The sequence below is a fragment of the Spermophilus citellus genome, assembly GCF_964194105.1.
Source record: "Spermophilus citellus genome assembly, chromosome: 15".
Classification (NCBI taxonomy): domain Eukaryota; kingdom Metazoa; phylum Chordata; class Mammalia; order Rodentia; family Sciuridae; genus Spermophilus; species Spermophilus citellus.
The window spans coordinates 64,429,609-64,457,098 of record NC_138195.1 but is presented as its reverse complement, the minus strand read 5'-3'; the positions used below and the strand labels follow the sequence as shown (position 1 = coordinate 64,457,098).

At 36.4% G+C, this 27,490-nt stretch overlaps 2 protein-coding genes across 3 annotated transcripts in view; both read right to left on the bottom strand.

Moving 5' to 3' along the window:
• HELLS (helicase, lymphoid specific) overlaps positions 1-16,754 on the bottom strand; it is a 41,280-nt gene extending 24,526 nt beyond the window's left edge. The window contains exons 1-7 of the mRNA XM_081267893.1: positions 11,265-16,754; positions 10,758-10,879; positions 8,897-9,019; positions 5,177-5,233; positions 4,539-4,575; positions 4,387-4,451; positions 2,139-2,180 (exon numbers count right to left, since the gene is read on the bottom strand). Coding sequence (XP_081124019.1) covers positions 2,139-2,180; positions 4,387-4,451; positions 4,539-4,575; positions 5,177-5,233; positions 8,897-9,019; positions 10,758-10,879; positions 11,265-11,295 — 477 coding nt within the window. The 5' untranslated portion in view covers positions 11,296-16,754. The remainder of the gene's footprint in view (positions 1-2,138; positions 2,181-4,386; positions 4,452-4,538; positions 4,576-5,176; positions 5,234-8,896; positions 9,020-10,757; positions 10,880-11,264) is intronic.
• Positions 16,755-20,050: 3,296 nt separating this feature from the next.
• Positions 20,051-27,490, bottom strand: part of TBC1D12 (TBC1 domain family member 12) — a 91,326-nt gene continuing 83,886 nt past the window's right edge. The window contains exons 11-13 of one of the 2 annotated variants that reach the window (XM_081267712.1): positions 27,256-27,365; positions 25,074-25,332; positions 20,052-23,568 (exon numbers count right to left, since the gene is read on the bottom strand). In XM_081267712.1, coding sequence (XP_081123838.1) covers positions 23,500-23,568; positions 25,074-25,332; positions 27,256-27,365 — 438 coding nt within the window. In that variant the 3' untranslated portion in view covers positions 20,052-23,499. Of the gene's footprint in view, positions 23,569-25,073; positions 25,333-27,255; positions 27,366-27,490 lie in introns of both variants that reach the window. The other variant, XM_081267713.1, reaches the window with a different exon arrangement.

The following is a 27,490-nucleotide window of genomic DNA, read 5'->3' as shown; positions in this document are numbered from 1 at the left end:
ATGCTGAAACAACTGTATATTTAAGTGGAAAAATATTAAACTCAAATGTCATTATTCCACACAAATCTATTTGTGATAAAATCTCAGGTATAAATATAAAATGAAAAGAATTATCTTGATAACCTTGTGACAGTTGTACATCCCTTGAACAAGACAAAGACGGAACAACAAAAAGAAAAGATGAATCCAACTATTACAAAAACTATCATTAGTAATTAGGAAAACAAGTTAAAAACACAAGGTATCATTTCAGATGCACAGAATGGTTAAAATTAAAAATGACTGACAACATCAAATGCTGGCAATAATGTGAAGTAGAATTTCCCAGTATTGCTGTCCAAAGAGTAAAATGTATGTTTGTCTATATATAAGAATTGTGGGATGGGCTGGGGATGTGGCTCAAGCGGTAGCGCGCTCGCCTGGCATGCGTGCGACCCGGGTTCAATCCTCAACACCACATACCAACAAAGATGTTGTGTCCGCCGAAAACTAAAAAATAAATAAATATTAAAAAAAAGAAAAAAAGAATTGTGGGGCTTGATTGTAGCTCAGTGGTAGAACACTTGCCTAGCACATGTAAGGCATTGGGTTTGATCCTCAGCACCACAAAAAATAAAATAAAGGTACTATGTCCATCTACAACTAAAAACTATATATTAAAAAGCTTGGGACTGGGGTTGTGGCTCAGCCATACAGAGCTTGCCTAGCATGTGTGAAGCCCTGGGTTTGATCCTCAGCATCACATAAAAATAAATAAAATAAAGGTATTATGTCCAACTACAATTAAAAAATAAATATTAAAAAAAAAAAAAAAAACTTGGGCTGGGGATGTGGCTCAAGCGGTAGCGCGCTCGCCTGGCATACGTGCGGCCCGGGTTCGATCCTCAGCACCACATACAAGCAAAGATGTTGTGTCCGCCAATAACTAATAAATAAATAAATATTTTTTTAAGAAAAAGTGGGCTGGAGATGTGGCTCAAGCGGTAGTGCACTCGCCTGGCAGCGTGCGACCCGGGTTCGATCCTCAGCACCACATACCAACAAAGATGTTGTGTCCGCCGAGAACTAAAAAATAAATATTAATTCTCTCTCTCTCTCTAAAAAAAAAAAAAAAAAAAAAAAAAAAGTTAAAAAAAAAAAAAAACTTAAGAGAGGAGCTGGGGCTCAGTGGTAGTGCACTTGTCCAGATCACAAGTTCAAAACCAGCCTCAGCAACATATCAATACCCAAAGCAATTTAGTGAGATCCTTTCTCAAAATAAAAAGGGATGTGGGTGTTGCTCAGTGGTGAAGTGCCAATGGGTGCAATCCTTGGTACCAAAAATTAAATAAAGTACCTCTCACTTCATAATCATGACATGAATTTTTCCAGTGGCCTATTAATCTGAAGTATAAATTAATCACTAGAAGTTTATATCCATTAGTAAATATTTTCATGTTAATTATTTTGCTTCTGCTTCCCTATGCAAACATATAACTATTAGGGCTTAAGTTAGGGAATGCTCAAGATTAAAAAGGAACCTCATGGGGCTGGGGTTGTGGCTCAAGTGGTAGCGCGCTGGCCTGGCATGCGTGAGGCACTGGGTTCGATCCTCAGCACCACATAAAAATAAAGATATTGTGTCCACCTAAAACAAAACGATAGTGGCAGATAGGTGGGATGCCTTCCCAAATAGAACTAGAGAAAATCTTTAAGGTCAGAAACAAGATAAAGGCATCCCCCACAGCTTCTACCTGATGACCCACCTATATATCCACATATTTATAGGTACCTGTATCATTGCTAGATTCAAAAGTTTAAGGTATTATTATTGCTAGATGCATTCATTGATACTGATACATCAAAGAACATGTTATGAACACCTGAAGTTGAAATGTATGAAAGAATGTTAAGATAAAAAAAAAAAAAGTAAATGGATTTTTTTTAAAGCAGAGAAATGGAATGAATGGTGAGAAAAATCTCAGTGGTGACTAAAAGAAAAGGGGATGAGCCAGGCATGGTGGTGCATGCCCATAATCCCACCAACTCAGGAGGCTGAAGCAGGAGAATCACAAGTTCAAGGCCAGTCTCAGCAACTTAGCAAGGCCCTCAGCTACTTGGCAAAACACTGTCTCAAGACAAAATTAATTTTTTTTTACCTCTTTCTCCTTTTTATTTTTTTTAGCCACAGACAGAATTTCCTAGAAGATTGAAAAACCAAAAATAAATTAGTAATATTTGCACATGTATTCATTTATTTATTGAACCAACATTTATTTTGTGCTAATCTTATGCAGATAAGGCACTCAAGGTAATTTACTAAAATAGAGAATCTCAAACTGGTGGTCATAAGGCAGAATTAAGCCATTTTTTTGGCTCAGAACTCTCATAATATTCAAAATTGTCAACACTTTAATTTTTTTTTTTAACAAAGAGACTAAGTACAATTTCACACACATCAACTATTGTCTATTCAGCAAATGACAACCTACAGACCAACTCTACCTGGCAGCCAATTACTGTAAATACAGTTTAGATGAGCTTGATGTGGCAGGGCACACCTATAATCCCAGCTACTCAGGAGACCAAGGAGGAGGATCACAAGTTTGCCAACTTAGCAAGACCCTGCCTCAAAGAAAATGAAAAAGAATAAACTGGGCATGTGGATTAGAAGTAAAGCACCCCTGGTGCTGCAATACCTCTCAAGGGGCTTTACAAAAATTTTTTTTAGATGAAACAAAGTTAGACTCATTTGTTTAGAGTATATCTATGGCTGTTTTCAGGAAATACTAGAAAGAGTTCAGATTTCAGTAGTTAACCACAAAACCATTCAAAACTTAAAAATATATTATCTTACTATTTACACAAAGTTTGTCCAATCCTACTCCAATCTACTTTGGGCATTTCTGTGGATAGATATCTGAGTTTACAAGACTAGTTAAAAATCAAAGATGAATACTCTAAAAATACAGAATAAACTTCTAGTTTTGAATGACAGTCATGTACTATCTACCAGACAATACATTATGGCCACCTGGTGACCTAACAGAGCATTGTTATACCAAATTATTTTTAAAAGTTGTCATGAGGCTTAATCATTAAAGTACATTTCAAGCAGAAAAGTATGAGAAAAACATGTACCAAAGACACAGGGAATTAAATACTTTCAAGAAACTTTAAGCAAATATCAAATTTAAGATGCACAGGAGAACGACAGAATGTCAGTAAGTGGCAGACACATGTATACATGTATATATGTGTGTCATATAGGCATATAAAGTATGATGCAATTTAAGTACAGATATTTCTACTACAAGGATGCAAGGATTTAATATAGTTAACTGAAAGAAGTGTTGTCCTTTAAATAAACTGAGATTTTTAGAGAGTAATCCGGGAAAAAATTAAAACATAAACACCATTTATGATGTATTCTCATTGTAAATCAAACTTTTTGACCTATCAGTTCACAGGAAATACAAGGGATATAGAAATTATGAGGATGCAATAAGCAAAAATCTAGAAATTGGAAATCATACAGAATACTTTTTAATCTCAAATTTAAAAAACATTAAAAAATAAAAAAGAATTAGCTGGGGATGTAGCTCAGAGGTAGAGCACTTGCCTACATGTACAAGGTCATCGGCTCAATTTCCACTACAGGTAAGCTAATAAGCAAAAACAAAAAAGTAATTTGCAATTGAAAAAAGCCAACAGAGCTGGTGCAGTGGAGGACACCCAAAATCCCAGCTGCTTGGGAGGCTGAGACATGAGAATGGCAAGTTCAAAGCCAGCCTCAGGAACTTAACAAGACCCTGTCTCCAAATAAAAAATAAAAGGGAAAGGAGGGCTGGGGATGTGGCTCAAGCGGTAACACATGCAAGCGTGGGGTACTGGGTTCGATCCTCAGCACCACACAAAAATAAAATAAAGATGTTGTGTCCACTGAAAACTAAAAAATAAATATAAAAAGGTGGTGGGGCAAGGGATGTGACCCAGTAGTTAAGCATCCCTAGGCTCAATCCCCAGAACAAATTTTTTAAAAAAGCCAAGTAGCCAGGCATAGTGACAGTGACACATGCCTCTAATCCCAGTTAGGAGGCTGAAACAGGAGGATCCCAAGTTCAAGGCCAGCCTGGGCCACTAAGCTAGATCTGCTCAAAATAAACAAAGAAGAACAGTGGATACAGCTCAGTGGTAGCTGAGTTTATATATCCTATGTGTAGTGTTGATTTTAAAATACTATAAATATTAACCAACTTCTTTATATAAACACCTGAAAGCAATGGAATATTTAAAACAAATTGAAAAGCTAAATAATAGTAATTCTTATAGCATTAAAGTGGTTCAAAATCTATAACAGGTTTTACTCAACATGAAATATTGTTTATTCCCCCCTTTTATTTTTACCTCTTTTGTCATGACCTCTGAAATATTATATGATTCTTCTTCTCTTCCTCTTTTCTTTTTCATGGCTATAAAAAAAATCATTTTACTTTATTTTATAAGAATTAAAAAAAATACAAACCCATATTCTTCCAAACTAGAATAAGGAAATTTACCTGCATTCTCTCCACTTCCACCAACTAAATTTTTTCCCTGTAAAACAAGGATTTAGAATATTACTTTTACTTAAGGTCATTTATGGTATTACATATTAAATGGCAATAACTAACTTGAGAGAAATGGTTCTTGCAGTTGAACCTCATATAAGTAAATAAATAATAAAGGTATTGCATCCATCTCTAACTTTAAAAAAAAAATGAAGAACAGATTGACAATGTTTCTATACAACTTGTAACAAAGGTAGGTGGTTAACAAAGTTATAATTAAACAGATGTTCAAAGAAGTCAAGAAGACAAAAGAATTTCTTCAATATTTAAGATAATATGTAAAAACTAGTTGGACACAGTGGCAGACGACTGACTATAATCCCAGCAACTAAAGAGGTAAGACAGGAGGAGCTCAAGTTTGAGGCCTCAGCAACTTGGCAAGACCCTATCTCAAAAAAAAGCTAGGGATGTGGCTCAGCGGTAAAATGCCACTAGGTTTCATTCTCTAGTATGTATCTCTGTATGTATGAATGTATACATTCTGAGGGCTAGAGGTATAATTCAATGGCAGTGTGTGCTTATTAGCATATGTAAAGCCCTAGGTTCAATCCTGAGCACTTAAAAAAAAATCTGGCTTGCCTTATTACCTTTGCAACTTTTAAAGATTCCTTTTTTCTCTCCAATTTTTCTTTCTTCTTCTGTTCCTGTAAGATAATTTCTTCTTAATATCACAGATGGGAAATGCAACATAGGAAATATTCATCTCCAACTCTCAAATAACTTGTTTACAATTAAAAAAAAAACTATAATAATTTAAAAAACAGAAAATTTTGTGCTTTTAAGACTTCATGGAATAACAAGACACAGATTTACCCTACTGCCATGAACAACTAAAATCCAGATAAAATTTATTATGCAACAGTTTTCAAAAGAACAGTGAACACTAAGAAAAGGAAAACAAATGAGGTGAACTTTCTGACTGCCTTATTTACTACCTGAAAGCAAGCAATTTCCAAAAGCAAAATAACAAAGGGAAAATACAAATAGAACCCAAGTCTGAGTTGAAACAATTCAAAACAGATACGCTAGCATTTCCAGAATCAAGTATCAGAGAGGGCAGAGCTGCACTAAGCTATTATCTCTCTTGAAGTCTTGAGACTTACTACTGTTAAGTGCATGAATGTAAGGAAACCAAAGCCAGGGAAACAGCTACCAAAAAGAAGTAGGTAGAACAATCTTGCTCTCTGTCTGACAAGGGGTCAAGAATAAGGAAGAGTTTGCTTTTGTTCAGGCAAAGTAGAAAGTCCTAAAATATAAGCATCAAATAGAGTATTCAGAAGGGAAATAAATCTATTTCTATACTAAAAGCTGTTCCAGATGTACCTTAAATTTAAAAGACCATCTCCAAGAGTTGGTTAAACTGTATTTGTCTTATAAATCATTGAGGTACTTGGTTTTGTGGGGTTTTTGTGTGTTGTGTTTTATCTTAACATATCAAGATTTTAAAAGGGTTTCAGACAAACAAAAAAGAATTTTACAAATAAAACAAAATCTCAACTGGTGTTAAATGTGGATAATGGGGACATGGGATTTACTGTATCCTCTAATGTGTTTAAGTTCTGACATCCTACATTTTTGTGGGAAGACAAATACAATATACCTATCACATGATAAGTGCAATGTAAAGAACACAAGAAGGTAAAGGAAATCAAGAGTCAGTAACTAGATTGTCTGGCCTCACAGCAATAAGGCCCTGAGTTCAATCCCCAGCACCATTAAAAAAAAAAAAAAAAAGAAAGAAAGAAAGAAAAAGATTGGGAAGAATCTCATTGAGAAAACATTAAAGACAAGTTGATGAAGATGAAGTAAGCCAAGCAATCTATGGGAAAAGGGTTTCATGCAGAAAACGCCAATGGAAAGACTCAAAGGCAAGAAGAAACACATTTGGAAGAAGGTCTAAAAGGTAATGGGGTTGAGGCAGAAGTCAAATTGCTTACAGTTTATAAGAAACAAAAAGCTAGGCGGCAATGAACATAAAAATATCTTTAAAATACTTCAAGAAAAAATAACACTAAAGAAAAAACAGCTGAACTCCATGGAGCACACCTGTAATCTCAATGGCTAGAGAGGCTGAAACAGAAGGATCTCTAGTCCAAAGCCAATCAGCAAAAGTGAGGTGCTAAGCAACTCAGTGAAACACTGTCTCTAAATAAAATACAAAATAGGGCTGGGGTCACTCAGTGGTTGAGTACCCCAGATTTCAATCATCAGTGTCCAAAAAGAAAAAATAAATTCTTTACCCAGTAAGGATGTCTTTTAAAAACCAAGACTTGGGGGTGCTGGGGTTGTGGCTTAGTGGCAGAGCACTTGCCTGCCATGCATGAAGCACTGAGCACCACATATAAATAAAAAAATAAAAAATAAATAAAGGTACATCAACATTAAAATACATTAAAAAAAAAAAAAGACTCGGGGCTAGGGATATAGCTCACTTGGTAGAGTGCTTGCCTTGAATGCACAAGGCCCCTGGTTCAATCTCCAGCACCAGAAAACACACACACACACACACACACACACACACACACACAAACAAGACTTTCAGACAGATAAAAACTAAAATAAAATATCACCAACAGAAAGTGCACATGAATCTATATTAGAAAACAGATCAGTGAATATTTGAGGGTGAAAGATGAGTGGGATACAACTATGAGGATACTACTAATGGTGTCAATCTGTAAATCCAGCTACTTGGGAGATTAAGACAGAAGGATCACAAATATGAGCTTGGGCAACTTAGTGAGACCCCCATCACAAAATAAAAAATAAAAGGGCTGAGAAGATATCTCAGAGGTAGATTATCCCTGGGTTCAGTCCCCAAAATTGCAAGTAGGAAGGCCTGGGATATAGCTCAGTGGTACAATACATGCCTAGTATAGTCAAGACCCTGGGTTCAATCCCCAGTACCACAGGGAAAAAAAAAATATGGTATATTAAAAATAAAATGCTGGGACTGAGGAAGTAGCTCAATGGTAGAATACTTGCCTAGCATGTGAAAGAGGTCTTGGGTTCCACAACACTGCAACGTGGGGGGGGGGGGGGGGACGGACACACAGACACAACTTATAAAACACATCATGAATAAATCTTAAAAGTATGCTAAGCAGGGGAGGGGGAAAAAAAAGGGTACACACCTATAAGAATGTTGATTGGGCAAAAAAAACCAGCCAATTTCTTCCACACTTTCATCCAACAATCAACAAGACTTCTTCGAAAAAATGTGTGGGTTTTTATTTCTACACACCAAGTAATCAATTATTCTGCAACTGCTGAATATCCTTTAATTCAATTCTGATGCTCTTTGCCTAGAGATTGTATCAGATCCCCAGGGTTGCAGGCTTAGTCCCTAAGACTGCTCCCAGGTTGTTTGACCTCACTACAAATTCAGATTCCCATAATCCCTTCCCTAGGCTCAATTAACTTACTACAGAAGCTCACAGCACTCAGGGAAACATTTACTTTACTGAAGCTTACTAATTTATTATAAAAAATATTACAAAAGATAGGGATGATATCTGATAGATAGATAAGGAAATAACCAAGAAGAGGCCCAGAGTTTTTATACCCTCTCAAGGGACACTACCTTCAAAGAATCTCCATGTGTTCCTATCCTTTTGGGGTTTTATGAAAGATTCATTATGTAAATATAAATGATTAAATCCCTGACCACTGGCAAACAACTTAACCTTTAGCTTTGTACCCTCCAGGAGGTAAATTCAAAGTCCCAACTCTCAGGTCTTTCTGGTGTCCAGCCCACATTGAGAAGCTACCTAACAGAGGCCAAGCCCTCAATTAACTAATTAGCATGTAAAAAGACACATTACTTTGGAAATTCCAAGGATTTTAGGAGCTGAATGCTAGGAACCAGGAATGAAAGGAAATATAGGTATCACGTATCACAAAACCATTCCATTTATATAATATTCTAGAAAAGCATTACTAACCTATAGTGACAGAAAGCAAACTGGTGATTCATAGGATTCACTGATGTCACAAAAGATTTTTGTGGAATCAAAATGTACATTATTTTTTTAAAATATATACATTTTTAGGTTGTTGATGGACCTTTATTTATTTATTTGTTTATATGCATGCAGTGCTGAGAATGGAACCCAGTACCTCATGCATGCCAGGCAAGTGTACTACCACCCCAGCCCCAGCCCCAACCCCAACATTATATCTTGATTGGTCAAAGTTTGTCAAACCATAAATTTGTGATCTGTGCATTTTAATGTATATGATTTATAAATCAATAAAAGCTATTTTAACAATCTTAAAGCTGCTGGCTAAAAATTATATATACATACCTCTAACTGCTGCTGCTCCATTTTAGTCAACAAGAATTTGGAGTAGATATTACTTTTTTCAAGCAAATGTTGAAGTCTACGGTAGCGAATTTCTGTGGACTCTCTGTCCCACGACATGCGAGCCTATCCAAAGAGAAAATTTCCATATTTACCAAATTTTACTAACTTTTTTTTTGCATAAAGTTTAATACAGGCTACACAAACACTGTGTTTAAGAAATTTCCTGAAAGTAATGGGGAAATAAAAGATTCTCACAAGATTTATTAGACGCAGCTTGTTTTTCAAACTAAAAACTAAAAAAAAAGATTCTTAGATTCAACAATTTGATAAAGATTAGCTATCAAAATATTAAAATTTCAGATAATAGACAGGATTTCTGACATGTACCAAGTTGAAGGCCCATTGAAAAAATATTTGAAAGTTAGAAAATAAGCAAGTAATTCAAGTTGGATTTAAGTTTTTGGATTTTTTTGAGATGGGATCTTGTACTCCTGGGATAAAGCAATCCTTCTGACTTGGCCTTGTATAGTTTAGTGGTATGTTAACTTCTGTAAAGATAGTAAATACTTTAGTATTTGAGCACCACATGGTCTCTACTACAAATATACTCAACTCTGCATTTGTAACATAAAAGGAGTCATAGGTAATATTTTAAACAAAAGGGCACTTGTTGTTTCCTAGTAAAACTCAGCTAGTTTATCAACAAAGACAGACACTGAAGCAGCTTCAAAAAAATTACATAAAGCTACTGGGCAGAACACAGTAAATCTGATTTATACTATAGGTGAGATGACATCACTTAAAAGATATTAGATAGAAATGATGAAAAATTCAAACTACTAAAAATAAGACAGGCCAACTTTCAGGAAACCAGATGACATCTGAATTATCTGAAGGATAGATACATGAAAGCAGAACTCAAGAATTTCACCAACTACAGTAGAAGTTCTTACAATTTAGCGATACTAGCCTTAGCTACTGCACTAAGAATTATACTTAAGTAACTTTACAATTAAAGGGACTTCAGGTTTGGTATTACACACCTCTAATCTTATACAGTCTAAAAAACTCTTGACAAAGTTATTTACTGTCTAATGGAAAATTTTTAACACTGTTTTTTCAACTAAACCAAGTCACCTACTGTTCAATTGGTATGAATGACAAAACAAACAAACAAACAAATAAAAAGCCAACTGAAAAAAACCCTAACTACACCCTTTCTCCATAACTGGTGGTTTTTACAGCAGCCCAGAGTTTAAAACTGGTTTGAAATAGGGAACAGGCTGAGAGTATAGTTCAGAGGAATAGGCTTGCCTAGCATATGCCTCATCTATCCCCAGCACTGCAAAATAAATAAACAAATAAATAAAAATAAAAATAATTGGGCCTGGGATTATGGCTCAGTGGTAGAGTGCTTGCCTAGCATGCATGTGGCACTGGGTTCGATCCTCAGCACCACATAAATGTAATATACAGATATTGTGTCCACCTAAAACTTCAGAATAAATTTCTTTATAAAATAAATAAATAATAAAAGTAATTGGGGAGGGAGTTATAAGTTCATTTTAAAATTCTAATTCATACTCCAGTACCTTGTATATTATACCTGCTACTCTAGCCTGTGATTTCTAAAACATTATTGTATATTATTGGCTTCTATTTTGCTAGACATTATGTCATCACTCTAGGAAGGCACAGTGGAGCATGCCCGTGTCAACATAACAAATGTTAAACACCAAAGCTCTTCTGAGGTTGGTGGAGAACGCCAGCTCAACAATGAAGGGGAGAACTCCAACCACACCTCGGGGGACGCCTCCAGTTCCCAAGGCTTTAAAGGTCATAAACTCCATTCCCGAATTACCTTCTCCATCATCTTGCGCTCCCTCTCCAGTCCCGCAGCCTCGAGCTGCGTCTCCTCCTCCAGCATGGCTGGGGTAATCACAGCAGTCTCCTCCTGTTCAACCATTCCGGGAACCGGGGGCCCTAGCAGGAGAAAGGCTTTTCCATGATCATCTTTATGTAAAGTTATCAACGACTCGACCCGGACCTGAAACTTCCTCCGAAGCAGAAGCTGAAGACCCACCGCGACGCCAGCATCCCAGGTCTTCTCGTCGCCCCCAATTCGTCGGACCCCAGTCTACACCCCGGGATGCTCGGGAAAGTGCAGCTCCCTGCGGCGAAAATCTCCCACACCACGCAAATGTGTGCGACTCCGGAGTGACCTCCGGTCACCTCTCCACAGCTTCTCGTCCCTCTTTCTCCCTCAGCCCCTGCCCGGGGTAGGCTCCCTCCCACAAGCTCCGCCGCAGCCTCCATGCTGCCCACCCCCGCTCCGAATGCTGCCGGGAGGAAGATTCTCGTCACTCACCGCCGCTGCTCGCAGGCTGCTCCGCCGGCATGGCTCTGGACGCTCTCGGGAACCCCGCGCTCGCCTCTCAGCGCCAGCTAAGCCAAGCGCTAATCCCCCACAGCAGCTGCAGACCCAGCCTTCTCGCCGAACACCCAGCCAGGGAAAAACGCGCGCTTCTCCTTCGCGGGAAAACTCTATTGTCTCGCGATACTTCGGTCTCACCGCCTACTCCTGGCCTTGGCTGCGCGAGATTTGGCGCAGTTGGGGTTTTCCTGAGGGGAGATTGGCGACCCCGGGTGGGCGTTTGGGGGCACGACTACCTAGAGGAAAGGAGGGTCTGCTGACTTCCGTTTTTAACCACCTCTGAGGTATGGGGAAGTCTACTGACTGTGGAGAGCCCGGTTGTCTCCTTCCTTTGGCGAGGATTCGAGCTGCTCGGTGGTTTTAGTGGCGCTCTTAACAGTTGGAGAGGCGCCTTGGCGCCCTTGCCAATGTGAATGAATACCCGCCAACCGGTAGCCTTTAGGGAGAAGGATGTCAAACAAATATTGCAAACCTCGGCTGCCACGCCTAGAGCGTAGATCACATTTGGGTGAAAATATCCAAGAGGCGGGGTTTTGTGGGTGGAGATAGGCAATTAATCAGGGTTCAAGAAATTTGTGTAGGCTATGGGAAAGCTGAAGCAGTGGAACAAACCGCAGAAAAGAGTTAGGAAAACAACTAGAGCAGTCCTCAGAGTTCATGCTGAAGGAAGGAGCAGGACTTTCTGTTAGACCAGGACGCAAGAAAAGACCACTGACTCCAATTAAAATCAAATTAAAGCAAGCTTATTATTTCGACCAGCCGGGCTGCCTCTCCCTCCCAAAACCGTGGGAACAAGACAGCAGCAGCTGCTTTCCTGCAGCCCAGCTTTATAGTCCAGAAAGTTACACAAAGTGGGGTTACAGATAACAAAACTCTGAGGAGCATAACACTAATGGTAGTTTACATTTTTTGCTGGCCCCGACATCAGAATTTATGAGGACCATTAGAGCCTCAGAGAGGGTCGTTGTCTGGCCAGGGAAGGCCAAGATTTGTGAGGCGTCACTAAGGTTTCAGAGAGGGCTGCTATCTGGTCAGAGAGCCAGGCATGGGTGCGTTCAAGGCACCAGCAGGCATTCCAAGCAGGTTCGGAATTTGCAGTAATTTATAGTAAAGCCAAAATTATCTTTTCATGGCTTTGTGGCGAGATGGCTCCCAATTTTAAGAAAAGATCAGGTTGGGTCTATCACTTTCTTGTCGCAAACTTAAGCTTTCATTCCACCTTGTCTGCAACCCTTTGGACCTTCCCTCCCCTCCCAATTTCTCAGAATCTAGAGTATGCTTGTAGGGAACCACTTGTTTCCTTCATTTCTGACTCCACCTACTTTAATGAATGTGTACAATAATTTAAGAGTTTACAATGCATGACCATAAGAACCATATTTAGCACCTCATGACAATGCTAAAACTAGCAAAGCAGATTCCTCTATGCCTACATCAGGTGAGAGAACTGGTGCTGGAGGGGATAACTTTCTGTGCAGAAACCTACAGTTGCGCTGATAAAACAGAAGTCCAATCCAAGCCTTTTGACTCTTGGTGCAATATTTTCTCAAGCGAAAACGTAGGCTTTGTTGCCGCAAGCTGTAGCGCACACCTGTAGCACTTAGGCTAAGTTCAAAGCCACCCTCAGCAATTTAGGGAGACCCTGCCTCAAAATGAAAAGGGCCAGTGTTGTAGCTCAGTGGTAAATCATCCCTGGGTTCAATCCCTGGTACCAAAAAATAACAAAACATAGCTTCTGTTAATAGATAACTTTTTTTTCTTTTTGTGATATTGGGGATTGAACTTGAGGGCGCTGTATCACTGAACTACACCCCCAGCCTTTTTTAAATTTCTTTTGAGACTGAGTCTCACTAAGTTGCCCAGTCTGGCCTCGAATATTTTTTTTAAATAAAATTTTAAAATACTGAAATAAAATTTATTTCCATGTGCTCCCTCTTCTTCTCTCTCTCAAAATATGGAATTTTCTTCAAGTTTTATATGCTTCCCCCCCCCATTTTTATTGGTGCATTGTAGTTGCACATAAGTTGTTATGTATTCATACATGAATACAGTATAGCTATAATTTGGCCAATATCATTTCCTGACACTTCCCCCACCTCCCTCAACCCCAAATATTCAATCCACCTGCCTCAGTTAGCCTCCTAAGTTATTGGAATTATAGGCATGCACCGTCAGCTCAGCCCTGTTTGATTTTTTTTTTTTTTTTTTTTGGCAGGGCTGGTACAGGGTGTTACTGGAGATTGAATCCAGAGGCACTGTACCACTGAGTCACATCCCCAACCCTTTTTTCTTTTTTAATTTTGAGATAGGGTGTCGCTAAGTTGCTTTGGGCCTTGCTAAATTGTTGAGGCTGGCTTTCAACTTTTGTTCCTCCTGCCTCAGCCTCCCAAGAGCACTGGGCATGCACCACCAAACCTGATTTTTGAAACACTGATTTTTATGAGGTTTTTGAAAATATTTCCTTCTTTTAAACTCAATTTTGTCCCACTTTCCAAAATCTTTTCTCCATATGTTGCTTTTCTCTATATACTTTGTTCTTGAATCAGCATCTGCTCTGTAGCATAAGCTCAGCTTTCCTTCTAATTCCTCAGCAAGTGGGGAATTGTCCAACCACAGGAGATAGAGCTGAGAACAAATGCATTTGATTTTCAAAAGACAGATATCTCCCCTGGCCCCATACTTGTTAATAAAAGGGCACTGGGCATCTCCTAACACAAATTTGTCCCTCAGTGGCTGAGGAAAGTTTTGTTCATCCACTCTCAAGAGCTTAGTTCAGATGCTTCCAGGATACCTAGAAATGTTAATAGTAGGTATACAACAACAAGAACTAGATAAAACAAATCTCTGCAGATATGGAACTTAACATTTCAAGATTTAAGGCCAGGCACAGTGGCACATGCCTATAATTCAGTGAGGTGGGGGGAGTCAAAAGGACCACAGATTGGAGGCCAGCCTGGGTAACTTAGTTAGACCCTGTCTCAAAATTTTAAAAATGGATTGGGGATGTAACTCAGTGATAAAGCACTCCTGGGTTCAATCCCCAGTACTGCAAAAAAGAAAAAAGAAAAGAAAAATATTGGGGGCAATACTCTGCAACATATTAGAATAGAGTGAGAATAAATGAGTGGTTATTTTAGATTGGGTCGCTAAAGAGTGAACCAACCAGTCAGGGGAAGAAAATCCAAGCAGTAACTAGCTAGTCAAAGAATCTAAGGCAGGAATAAGACTGGGCATGTTCAAGTATGAGAGAAGGCCAGTATGACTGAATTAGAGTTGGCAAGAGGAAGTGACACAAAAGGTCAGATCAGTCATTGAGATTTTTCTTCTGATTCAAGTCATTATTTTTTTTCTGCCCACACAAAAATGTCTTCTTATAAGATCCTTTTCATATGAATGGCTTCATCATCCTCCCAATCATAGAAATCAAAACAAAACCAAATTACCCTTCTTCTTGCTTACATACTAGATGACCCACCTTCCTGCCTCACAAAATAAACAACAGCTTCAAGACAGAATTCCCTCAGCTTCCCAACACCAAACTATAAATATAGCATCTGTGTACCTTTTCCACTTTCCCTCATGTTGTATTCCAGATCCAACTCCCTACAGCCCATTTCAGGATTCTTAAATTACATAGTATTTCATTCTTTGGTTCTTAAACCTCTACTGAATCTTCTCCATTAGTATTCAAATACTTCTTTCCCATTAAAAAAAAAACTAATATCTGCTCTCTCTTTCCTTTGTAGCTTTAGAATTATCTATACTGGCATTCTTTAATTTCTTGCCCCGCTCTGATTCTTGTACCATCTCACTGGTTGCTACAACTCAACACATACCAAAGTAGCACACACTAAGGTAATCAATGACTTACATCTCTGTTGTGAAATCTACTGTATATCAGTTATTAGCTCAACCTTATTGCATGTGAGTTCTTTAAATTTTTTTTTAAACCAATACATAAAAATTGTATGTTTATAGGGTACCACGGATGTTTTGTGGTTTTTTTTTTTACATTTTATTTTTTTAGTTGTAGTTGGATGTAATATATTCACTGTATTTATTTTTTTATTTATTTTTATGTGGTGCTGAGAATCGAACCCAGGGCCTCGCATGTGCTAGGCGAGCACTCTATCGCTGAACCACAACCCCAACCCATCACTGATGTTTTGATACATCTACATATTATGTAATGTTCAAATCAGGGTGAAATCCCAACTATCACTTCTTTATGGTAAAATGAGGTAGGACAGAAAAAAGTTAAAAACTAGTAGAAAAGAGAAGGGAAAGGAAACTATTAAAACTTTTGAAAGCCTTGAGTTTTGTTTCTCATACTTTTGTCCCAAGCCAGTTTTTCTCCTAAGTCTGTCACTCCCAAATTTCTGGGAAATTGGGGCTGGGGTTGTGGCTCAGTGGTAGAGCACTCGCCTAGCATGTGCAAGGCCCTGGGTTCGATCCTCAGCACCACATAAAAATAAATGAAAGGTATTGTGTCCAACTACAACTAAAAAATAAATATTAAAAAAAAACTTCTGGGAAATGTATAAATCTTCATTCACAATCTTAAAGTTATGGGAAATTCACCCATTTATGACAATTGCCTTGTGCATTGTAAATTAGCCCACTAATACCTGCATTTTTAGAATGAATTAAGAAAAGGGAAATATAAAACCAATAATATAGGATACTTTATCAATGTTATCTATTAATCACATAATGAAAAGGACACCTACCTAAGGATTCTTAGAACTGCCAAACTGCCATAAATTGTCTTGTGGTCATTGGACTGATGTGACCTCCACATACTTCCCTATATATACCCCTCACAAGTTTTCCTTTAATAGAAGGCCCCAAATAGGCTGGAGTTGTAGCTCAGTGGTAGAGTGCTTGTCTGATATGTATGAAGCACTGGGTTCGATCCTTAGCATCATATAAAAAAATAATAAGTAAATAAATAAAGGAAAAAAAAAGAAAGAAGAAAGTCTCAAGACCCCAAAAGCATTTCTCACTCTTGAAATAGCTTTAGATTGCTTCTTCCTTAAGAATACTTCTTGCTTTTCTAAATAAATCTGTGCCTCAATGTCTCACACATGCCAAAATTATTTTCTATTGAAAGATGAAGATCTGGTTGTTCTAAGTTGAGGTTCCCCTCTCCAGGACTTCTTTGGACCCCCTCCAGTGAAAAAAACAGAATCCTTTCTTCTAGCTTTAAAATATATTGCATATATTTTACATATACACCAGAACTGCCAAACATGGTGGCATAACCTTTAATTCTGGTGACTTGGGAGGCTGAGGCAAAAGGATCACAAGTTCAAAACAAGCCTGAGCAACTTAGGCTCTAAGCAATTTAGTGAGATCATGTCTCAAAATGAAACATTAAAAGGGCTGGGGATGTGGCCCAATGGTAAAGCATCTTGGGTTCAATCCCAGTACAACAAACCCCCCCCCCCCCAAAAAAAAAAAAAAAAAACAGAACTTCACTTCTTTTTCCCATCTAACTGTAACTTAGTACCTGTTAGTCAACCTTTCCCCATTCCTCCCTCCCAACTACTCTCCCAACCTCTGGTACTTATCATTCTTCTTTCAACTTATGTGAGATTGACTTTTCGTTTGTGGTTCTCAGGATGGAACCCAGGGCCACACATGCTAAGCAAGCTCTCTACCACAGAGCTGTACCCCCAGCCAGCTTGATAGCAACTTTTTTTTTTTTTTTTTTTTTTTTTTTTTTTTTTTTTTGGTGCTGGGGCAGGAACCCAGGGCTTTGTGTGTGGAAGGCAAGTACACTACCAACTGAGCTCCATAATCCCCAGCCGGTGATATCAACTTTTTTAGATTCCATTTGAATGAGATCATAAGGTACCTCTTTCTGAGCCTGGCTAATCCCACTTTAACATAATAATCTCCAGTTCTATTCATTTTGTCCTAAAAAAAGAATCTCATCCATTTTGTGGCTAACTCCATTGTATGTAATCTCATTCATTTTTGGCTAACTCCATTGTATGTAATCTCATTCATTTATGGCTAACTCCATTGTGTGTAATCTCATTCATTTATGGCTAACTCCATTGTATGTAATCTCATTCATTTATGGCTAACTGCATTGTGTGTAATCTCATTCATTTATGGATAACTCCATTGTGTGATAACTCCATTGTGTGTATACGTGTATCACATTTTTCTTATCCACTCATCCACTGATAGACATTTATATTGTTTGCATTTCTTGACTATTGTGAATCCTACTGGGTTTTTTATTATTGTTTTGTGGAGCTGGGGATTGAACTCAGGGCCTTGTGCATGCAAGGCAAGCACTCTACCCACTGTGCTATATTCCTAGCTCTGGAAGTCCTATATATATATATATACACCCACTAGCAGCGTTGCTACATCATAGTTCTATTTTTTTTTGGGGGGCGGGTACTTGGGGTTAAACTGAAGCACACCCAGACCTATTTTGTATTTTATTTAGAGGCAGGGTCTCAGTGAGTTGCTTAGCACCTTGTTGTTGCTGAGCTGGCTTTGAACTCAAGATCCTTCTACCTCAGCCTCCTGAGCCACTAGGATTACAGGCATATGCCGGCTCATAGTTCTATTTTTAATTGTATGTATGTATGTGTGTGTGTTGGTACTGGGTACATCTCCAGCCCTTTTTATTTTTAATACTGAGAATTTAGCCTAGGGGTGCTTTACCACTTCACTATACCCCCAGCCCCCCATCTTTGTTTTTGAGACAGTCTTGCTAAATTGCTTAGGACCTTGCTAAATTGCTGAGGCTGATCTCAAACTGCAATCCCCTGCCTTAGCCTCTCTGAAATTGCAGATGTGTGCCACTATGCTCAGCTACTTTTAAATTTTTGAAGAATTTCCATACTGTTCTTCATAATGGCTATACTAATTTATATTCCTATCAGTGTATGCTATGCAAGATTTCCCTTTTCTCCACATCCTCACCAGCACTTCTTTTTTATAATAGCCATTCTAACTTAGTGAGATAATAATCTTTTTTAGTTTTGATTTGCACTTCCTTGATTAGTAATATGATATTGAACATTTTTTCATATTTCTGTTGGCCACTTATATGCCTTCCTTTAAAAAAATGTGTTTAGATCTATCACCATAACACTTCTAATCACTCCATGTAAATACTCTTGTCCCTTTTTTTTTGACTTCATAGTCTTCTGATATATTCTTTTTGGTGTGTGTGTGTGTGTGTGTGTGTGTGTGTGTGTGTGCACATGCACCGGCACCCGCACACATTTTGCTGGGGTTTGAACCCAGGACCTTATACGTGCTAGGCAAACAATCTACCACTGAGCTCTACCCCTAGCCAATACTCCTATTTCTGACTTCTACTAGTACCATTTTCTTCTACCCAGATTTTAAATATTAAAATTCCTGAGCCAGAAATAATTTGATTTGGGTTCTGAAGTACATAATCTCTCTAAAGCAAAAATTTTAAATGAAAGAAAAATTCAATGAGGATGAACCAAAATAAATAATCTAGTTATCTATATCTATCACAGATAGTGCCTGGCACTATTTGGGATATTATCATTTAGAAAGTATATAATAAAGACAATATTTCTGACCTCATGGTTTATACTATAGTGGAAGCAACAACTATATACAATAATGTCGCTTCGTGATGTCATAGATATTATTAGACAACTAGAAACAAAATAAGGCTGAGAGTATAGATATTTAGAGAAAAATTATCTGAGCAAGTGGCATTAAGCAAAGACCTGAGTGAAAGAATATAAACCATAAAAAGACCTAGACAAAGAACTTCCCAGAGGGAAAAGCAAAACTTGAGGTAGAAAAAATGGCAAAAATTCCATCTTGAGTGAAGGACAGAGATTAGACAAGTAGGATCTCATAGACAAGAACAAAAAGTTTGGATAGTTTGGATATTTTTTTCTTTTTTTCAGTAGTGGGAATCATAGGGTCTCATGCGTGCTAGGCAAACATTCTACAACTGAGCTATATCACTAGCCCAAAAGTTTGGGTTTTTTATTATAAGAAATTTATTATAATCCATTGGAGGATCTTGAGCAAGAAATGATAGGGTTGATTTAAAATTTTAAAAGATCATAAAACATGTAGTCTCATTAAAAATTTGATGAAAAGTTCATTTTTTAAGGGCTCACATAGTAGTTTTAAAAATTAAGTCAGAAGAAATTCTATGACTAATGCAGTTTAGCTCACTGAAATACAATTGGTTTTAGGTTTTGTTGTGTTTGATGCTAAGGACCAAACCCTGGGCTTTGTACAAACTAATAAGCACATGTTTTACCACCCAGTTATATCTCCCCAGCCCCAAAATATAATTAACTTAAAATCACTTGATGCAATTTAAGACTAGAATAAATCTTATCATTCACATACTCTCCAATATGTCTTCTCAGTTGAAATTAAAGTCCAAACACTGACATTCAGAGCTTTTTACAATTTACAATGGTTTTAATCAAGTAAATATTTCCCTTTCAAATTTTCTTAAAGCTATAGATGAACATTAAAATGTCTTGGGATTTATGTAGCAATCAAAATACATCATCTACTTATAAAATTATCAATATTTCCTAGATAAGAAAAATTTGAAGCACCACTTCAAAGCTGAAATGGAGATTAAAAACAAGAACAAATGTATATATCACACTGTTGTCAATTTTGTATACTCCCAAGTCTGTATTAGTTTATCATCCAAATTTTTATTATAAAAATTATTTTCCAAATATATTACAATAATACAAAATTCATTTTATCTTAATTTTGACAGTACTGTTTACTTAAATAGTTAACAAACAAAACAGTTTCGCAAAGCAAACTTCCTTCCCAGTTGTTTATTAGAAAATAAAATGTACACAGTAAAATTTCATGAATTGGGACTAACAGACAATTAATATGAATAGTAAACTGTTTGGGGGAAAAAGCAATTTGGCTAACTTCTCAGGCCTTAAAACTTTAGCCTAACAAAATAATAAGAGGCAGTGCTTAGCACATAATCGGGGTCTTAATATGTATTACTGCATTAATTCTAGTTAGTTTTGTTTTTGTTTTTAATGTGGTGCTGGGGCTCAAACCCAGTGCCTCAGGCATGCTGGCAAGTGCTCTACACTGAGCCACAACTCCAGCCCTTACACTTCATTAATCCTACTTTGCATGTACCCCACTTCTACAGCAATTACACTCTTAGTAAGCAAACTATTTTTAAAAGGTAAGACTGACTCACTAAAGAGGCTAATTGCTCTGATATGTTTTTTAAATTTCTACTTAATTTTAGTTTTTTACATGTTGTGTAAAAATAAACTTATAATTAAGGTTTCATTGCTTTTGAGAATTCATCTTTCAGCCACTGCTTAACAAACAGCAGAATAATCTGATCTCAGTACAAAAATCACTTTGTTTTCCAGACATTCTAACCTTATCCATCAATTAGTTGGCAAGTTAAAATCTGATTTTCCAATGCTACCTCACACCATTTTTGCAACTTTTTATACCAATTCCTGCTATCTGAATATGCTCTTAGAATCTAATTTTATGCAAACAAATCTAATTTTATCCAAATAGGAAATGAAAAGTCAAACCAACTATATGACTTTATGAAGTAGGATAAATTATTTCATGACTATTTTATGTTTTAGAATGATACCCTCCAATAATATAATTTATAGTTGATCACTGTAAAAAGCATCAAAACAAACAAACAAACAAACAAACAAACAAACAAAACAGACAGCATTAGTTCTTATCCTACAAGGAAAGCTGTTATCCTGAAGTCAGAAGGTTTGAAAATTTCAATGCTTTTTTACAAGTGGCACCTAATTTTTGTAAAGACAAATATACTCAACCCAATAACATTATATGAAAGTCACCAGTGGGAAAAAAATCAACAAAATCTGACTTTAAAACTAGTTATTGGAATCTTAATAGCATTTAAATAATATAGTGTAGACCTGGGCTAAAAGAACAATTAAGGCAGGTGGCACACAACAATTAAGGTGTGTGTGTGTGTGTGTGTGTGTGTGTGAATACATAAGCAACCAACCAAAACATCATATTAAATCTCACATTATTTTGGATATTTTAAGAAAAGTTACTTTTAATTGCACAAATATTTCAATCAAAAAACAAACTGCTGTACACTGACCATGTGAATAACCACATATTGCCTGTATACAAGGTTCAAAGAAAGGAGATACAGTACAGTATTTTAGCTGCCAGTACTGAAAGTCTCAAGACTGAAGTCTAAGTGCATCCCTTGGAAGAGAAACTTGGCCTTTCTTCCCCAAAGATGTATATTCCTTTTCTTCTCCAGATGTGGTTAACTAAACCAGATATTCCCAAAGTAATGAAGACTCATTTCAAGTAGTTACTCTGCTTGCAAGTTTTATTTACATGGTAATTGTTACTAGTGGTTTTTAGTGAAATCCTTGTATTTACATTATATATATGTATATATACATTTACACTTGAAAGGTAAACAAACTGTACAATAATAAAAAAATAAGAAAAAGAAATACAGTAACTTAGGTCCAATTCAGGAAATGAATGCATAAAAGTAAGATTCAATTTAGGCAGGTAGTATTATCTCAATGAGATTACAGCCAGAGGGTACATCCCCTTTATTAGGGTCACCAATACCAAGGAAATAGTTACCAGACTTACAAGGCCATCCTGAAACCTATTAAGACTCTGGGTACTCCCTTAATATTTTATTAAACTACCAGTTTCCACCAAGCCAGCCCCTATGATGGGGTTAACTTCTGAGGAATCCACTAGTAATCTCTAGGCTAGAAGGACCCATAGGGTAAAATATACCGGTACTCTCTGGTCCCATACTTCTAAAGAGGCAGTCACTACACTAACAAGACTCTCAGATTTGTTAGTTTAAAGACTATACATATACCACTAACAGAAATAGTGTGCTTAGGTTTTCTTTCAAACCAAACTCAACATAAAACATTATAAATTATTAACTGAATAGTATGTTATACATATACTCATAAAACTCAAGTGATTTAGTTCAGGTTTGAAAATTAAACATAAAAAATTTAATGCCAATTTATCAATGATTAATAATTTATCGGCTATGCCATCAGTTAGATTCAAAAAATTATTTTTACCTTTTTCTTTTACTCTTATTTTCACTGATTACAAAAAAAAAACACCTTATGCATAGTGTTTCACAAGGAATGAACTTAGCTACATATAAGATTTCAATTTTCAAACTGGAATTAACAAATTTTGTTTCTACAGACAGAGGAGGAATTTTAACGAAAAATTTTAAAGTCTTATCAAGTAGTATGCTATTTAAGAACTCTCAGAATTCATTAATTTTTACTCTAACCAGTGAAAAATCTCATTTATATTTTTGGACTTTAATCCCAAAGTCAAGTCTTCAGTCCATTAAAGTGCAAAGAACTTCCTTCTTATCAGTTATTTAGTTTTCTTAATGTTAAATTACTAGGTGAACAATTTGTTATACTAGAACAGAAAGACTAAAGTTATTTGAATGGTAAGAATTCTTTAAGGAAGAAAAAAGAATTTCCCATCAAAAACAAATAGACACAATACTGTGGGAAAACATTTAAACAAGAAACAATCTCCTACTAATGTTCCAGTTCCCAGATAATTTAAATTTGCCCCAACCTGTGAACGAAGATAAACAATTTCAGTGACTTAGTTTACAATCAAAGTTGCTAATTCTTGGTCTAAAATATCTGCAAAAGGTCAGAATTGGAGATAATACCATACTATAGTATTTCAGAGGTTAAATTAGTATTTAACAATCCCAAGTGACCTCCATAGTGCCTTTGTGGTAATTGTTAAAAAAGAAAAGATGTAAAAATTCGAAGTATCTTTGAAGCTATTTTAAAAATTTATTGCATTAAACTGTTTACTCCAAATTATGGAGTATGTAATAACCATTTAGACTTTTTCCTCTGAAAAATGGCTTTCCCTACAAAATACTTTTTTTTATTAATACTGTTAATAAAATCCTTATTTCCTTTGCTTCAGCAGTTTCCACCTCTTGATTCTTTTATATTATCCAACAATTTTCTTTCATGCTTTTTACATAGAACACAGAAAACTTTCACCCCCCCCCCCACTTCCCGGAAAAAAAAAAAACACATTTTTTATATTTCAGTTAGTCTGTTAATTTTTAAGATTAGCTTTTCAGAGCAGGACTGCTGTTCTTGTCTCCTTCTTTAATATCCTTCATTACAGATGCAAAGACCTGGAAATTATATAAAATAAAGATTAGTCCTCAAGATCTACCACCCAGATTAAAGTGACAGATTAAATAACTATAGCATATAAACATGAAAAACCTTTAGTAATTTAATTATCCCTGAAATTTTTTCATTCTCAAATCCCAATTTTTTTAAACTTAATTTTATGGAATATGATTCAATTCCAATTTTCATCAATTGCTAAATATTCTTATATTAGTATTTAGTAACAGAACATTTTCTGGACCAACAGTCATTCCTACAGTCCATTTTCATAAGCAATAAATCTGTGCACTTATAGTGCCAATTGTCTGTATCATTAACAGATCAAGACATAATGCTTCTTTTATGTCACCTAACTTAGACCACTGTTATTTCCCTTCACAAACAATACAGTCAAAAAATCCATGATTAAGATGGGTGCAATGGTGCATACCTACAATCCCAGCCACTTGGGAGGCTGAGGCAGGAGGACCACAAGTTCAAAGCTAGCCTCAGCAACAGCAAGGCCCTAAGCAATTCAGTGAGACCCTGTCTCTAAATAAAATATAAAATAGGGCTGGAAATGTGACTCAGTGGTTGAGTGCCCTTGAGTTCAATCCTTGGTACCAAAAAAAAAAAAAAAAAAAAAGCCACAATTATATATTAGATTCTTTCTACTGCCAACCTTTAGTACATAGCAGATGTTTAATAAAATCATTGTCTATTTCAGATATCTAAGTAATTTTTTAAAATATTTTTTTAGTTGTAGGTGGACATAATACTTTTATTTGATTTATTTATTTTTATGTGGTGCTAAGGATTGAACCCAGCACCTCGAACGTGCTAGGCAAGCACTTCACCGATGAGCCACAACCCCAGACCCTCTAAGTAATTATTAAACAGCTCTGCTAAACAAATGATCATTGTGATTTGAAGTTCAATAAAAAGTACTACTGAACTTACATAAAAATAAAGCTATAAATTTGGACATGTAGAAGAGAGATAATCTATTTTACATTCTTGCTTTTTCAAAGCCCCAAATTATTGAGGGCTGGGGATATGGCTTAGTTGGTAGATTGCTTGCCTTGCATGCACAAGGCTGTGAGTTCAATCCCCAGCACCACCAAAAAAAAAAAAAAAAAAAAAAAAAAAAAAAAAAAAAAATCTCAAAGCCCTAAATTATTATTATTATTATTTTGGTACTAGGGGGTGAATTCAGGGGCACTCAACCACTGAACCACATTCCCCATCCCGTTTTTTGTATTTTACTTAGAGACAGAATCTCACTGAGTTATTTAAGGCCTTGCTAAGTTGCTGAGGCTGGCTTTAAACTCGCAATCCTCCTGTCTCAGCCTCCTGAGCGACTGGGATTACAGGCATGTGCCACCATGCCCAGCCCAAAATTATTTTTTAAAGATATTACATTTTTGAACTCATACACTAACATTTCAGAAATATATAACTTTTTTACAAGAAGCCAACTAATTATTTTAGCATATCGATTACAAACTTTAAAGTGCCATTCTACCTGAGTCCATTTTTTGGTGCTATTCTGCATCTGAATGGCTGCAATACAACTGAAGAGCTTTTCTGATGTGATATCTTCTGGTAATTTAGTTAGAAACTGTGCTATATGAATAAAATCCATCTGTAGGAGAATATCTTCATATAATCGGAGGATTCCTAATCCAGTTCTAAATAAAAATTCCTCTCCATCTCTGCAAAATACATCCCAGACTCGACAGGCCAGATCAAGTGGTAGTGACTTGCTATAGAGCGTAAAGATCCTAAAATTAGGAGGAAAAATAGTCTTGAAGTTTTTCATTATTAATTCAATCACTCATTAAGCATCTTTATAAAAAAATGATGATAAATAAATGATTATTGTGGTCTGTAGTTCAATTTAAAAAAATTAGGGATACAACAGCAAATAAAATATGGCTTATTCCCTAAACTTTAATAATGGAAAATTAAGTAATAAATAATAAAATTATGTGAATTCACAATCTTATATAAAGACAAAGCCTAATACAAACTCCAGATTAGTATAATAGTGTAGTGGTAAGGGTATGGAATCTGGGTTTGAATTTTGAATTTGCCACTGAGTTACTTGACCTTGACCAAGATATTTAGCCTTGCTGTGCCTCAGTTTCCTCGTTAGTAAACTAAAAAATAATAATACTTTCTACCTTAGGATTGCCTTGAAAATTAAAGGAATTAATAAATACAAAGTGTTCGGGGTGGTGTCTAAGCACATAAGAAATGTTCATGGCTGGGGGTGTAGATCCGTGACAATGCATGCTTAATGGGCCCTGGGTTGAATTTCATCACCAAAAAGAAACGGAGAGAGAAAAAAAGAAAAAGGAAAAGGAATGTTCAATAAAAATTATTTATTGTTAGTGTATAAGGAAGCTAGATATCATCTTTAGTAACCTAATAAAACCTTTTAATAATTCACTTCCCCTTCCAGCAAACATCCATTGTTTTGTTTTCTCCTCTACCAAGCTTTACTTATTACTTCCTTTCCAATAGAATCACCAAAATGGCTTTTCTTATCCTTTCTGACAGTGTCTGACCATGTAATTCTTTATCCAATGGTGCATCAGGTGGCATTCTGGTTTGGGAAGTAGGAGAATAGGTACTAGAAGACTTGTCTTAAAATTGCCTTAGCAAATAAAAGGACACAAATTTTTAAAAATTATTTTTTAAAGTTGTTGATGGATCTTTATTTTATTTACATGTGGTGCTGAGAATCGAACCCAGTGCCTTAATACATGCTAGGCAAGCACTCCACCAATCCAGTCCATGATACAACTTTTTACCCTTATTAGTTTGAGGTAGGGCTGATGGAATCTGAAGAAGAGAACTAAAGCTCTCCCACAAAACAAAACAAACAAAAAGTTAGCACTGCCAGATACTCATTCTTATCTTGAAAAAATGATTCTGGGATTTGAATGTAATAAGTTCAACAAGGGTAGTGAAACAAAAGTCCATCTCTACTTCTTAAATTAAGGGTTTCTTTCCACCCCTTCCTCACAGAATTAGTATTTGATCTCAATTCTCTTCCCAATTATCTTGGGAAGAACTCTAATATTCCTAGTGAAAATGGAAGAGCATACATTGAAAATTAACTCAATTTTTTTTTAAAAAGCCTGAGTAGAAGGAGGTCCAAGCTGGAATTACAGGCTTGTATTCTTAGCTACTAGGGAGGTTGAAGCAGGAGGATCACTAGCCTGGTACTCAAAATGAAAATTTTTAAAAAGCTTTCCTAACAAGGCCCTATGCTCAATCCCTAATCCCCCTCCCTCCCTCCTTCCCTCCTTCTCTCTCTCTCTCTCTCTCTCTCTCTCTCTCTCTCTCTCTCTCTCTCTCTCTCTCACATCCCCAGTCCTTTTTATGTTTTATTTAGAGACAGGATCTTGCTAAGTTCCTTAGGTCCTCTCTTTTGCTGAGGCTGGCTTTGAACTTGCAATCCTCCTGCCTCAGCCTTCCGAGCTTCTGGGATTACAGGCATGCGCCAGTGGACCTGGCCAAGTCCATACTCTTAATCAAATACATCCCCATAAAAATGTGGAAGTTTCTCTATTTCTAAGGAAAGGTTCTTTAATATATATGATCCTATGCATGAGATTTACAATAGTTCCTAAGCACAGAAAAAGTTATAATTTATCTCCTTTTCATTATTATTTGTTATGTATATTATGACTTACCAGTCTATCAAGTATATGTCTGGTGTAAGACTATAAGACTTGAAATGAAGAAATAGTTTGGATAGATTTTCTTCAAAGAAAACTTCAAATGTTGCAAAATATTTCAACATCTGCAGACAGAAAATTCAATAAAGTTATGAAAGAATATACACTAGAAAAATAGAACTAAGTCCTTAACATTAATAGAAAATCTTGTTTATTGGCACCTCTTTGTGTCTTCACAAGTTCAAATTCA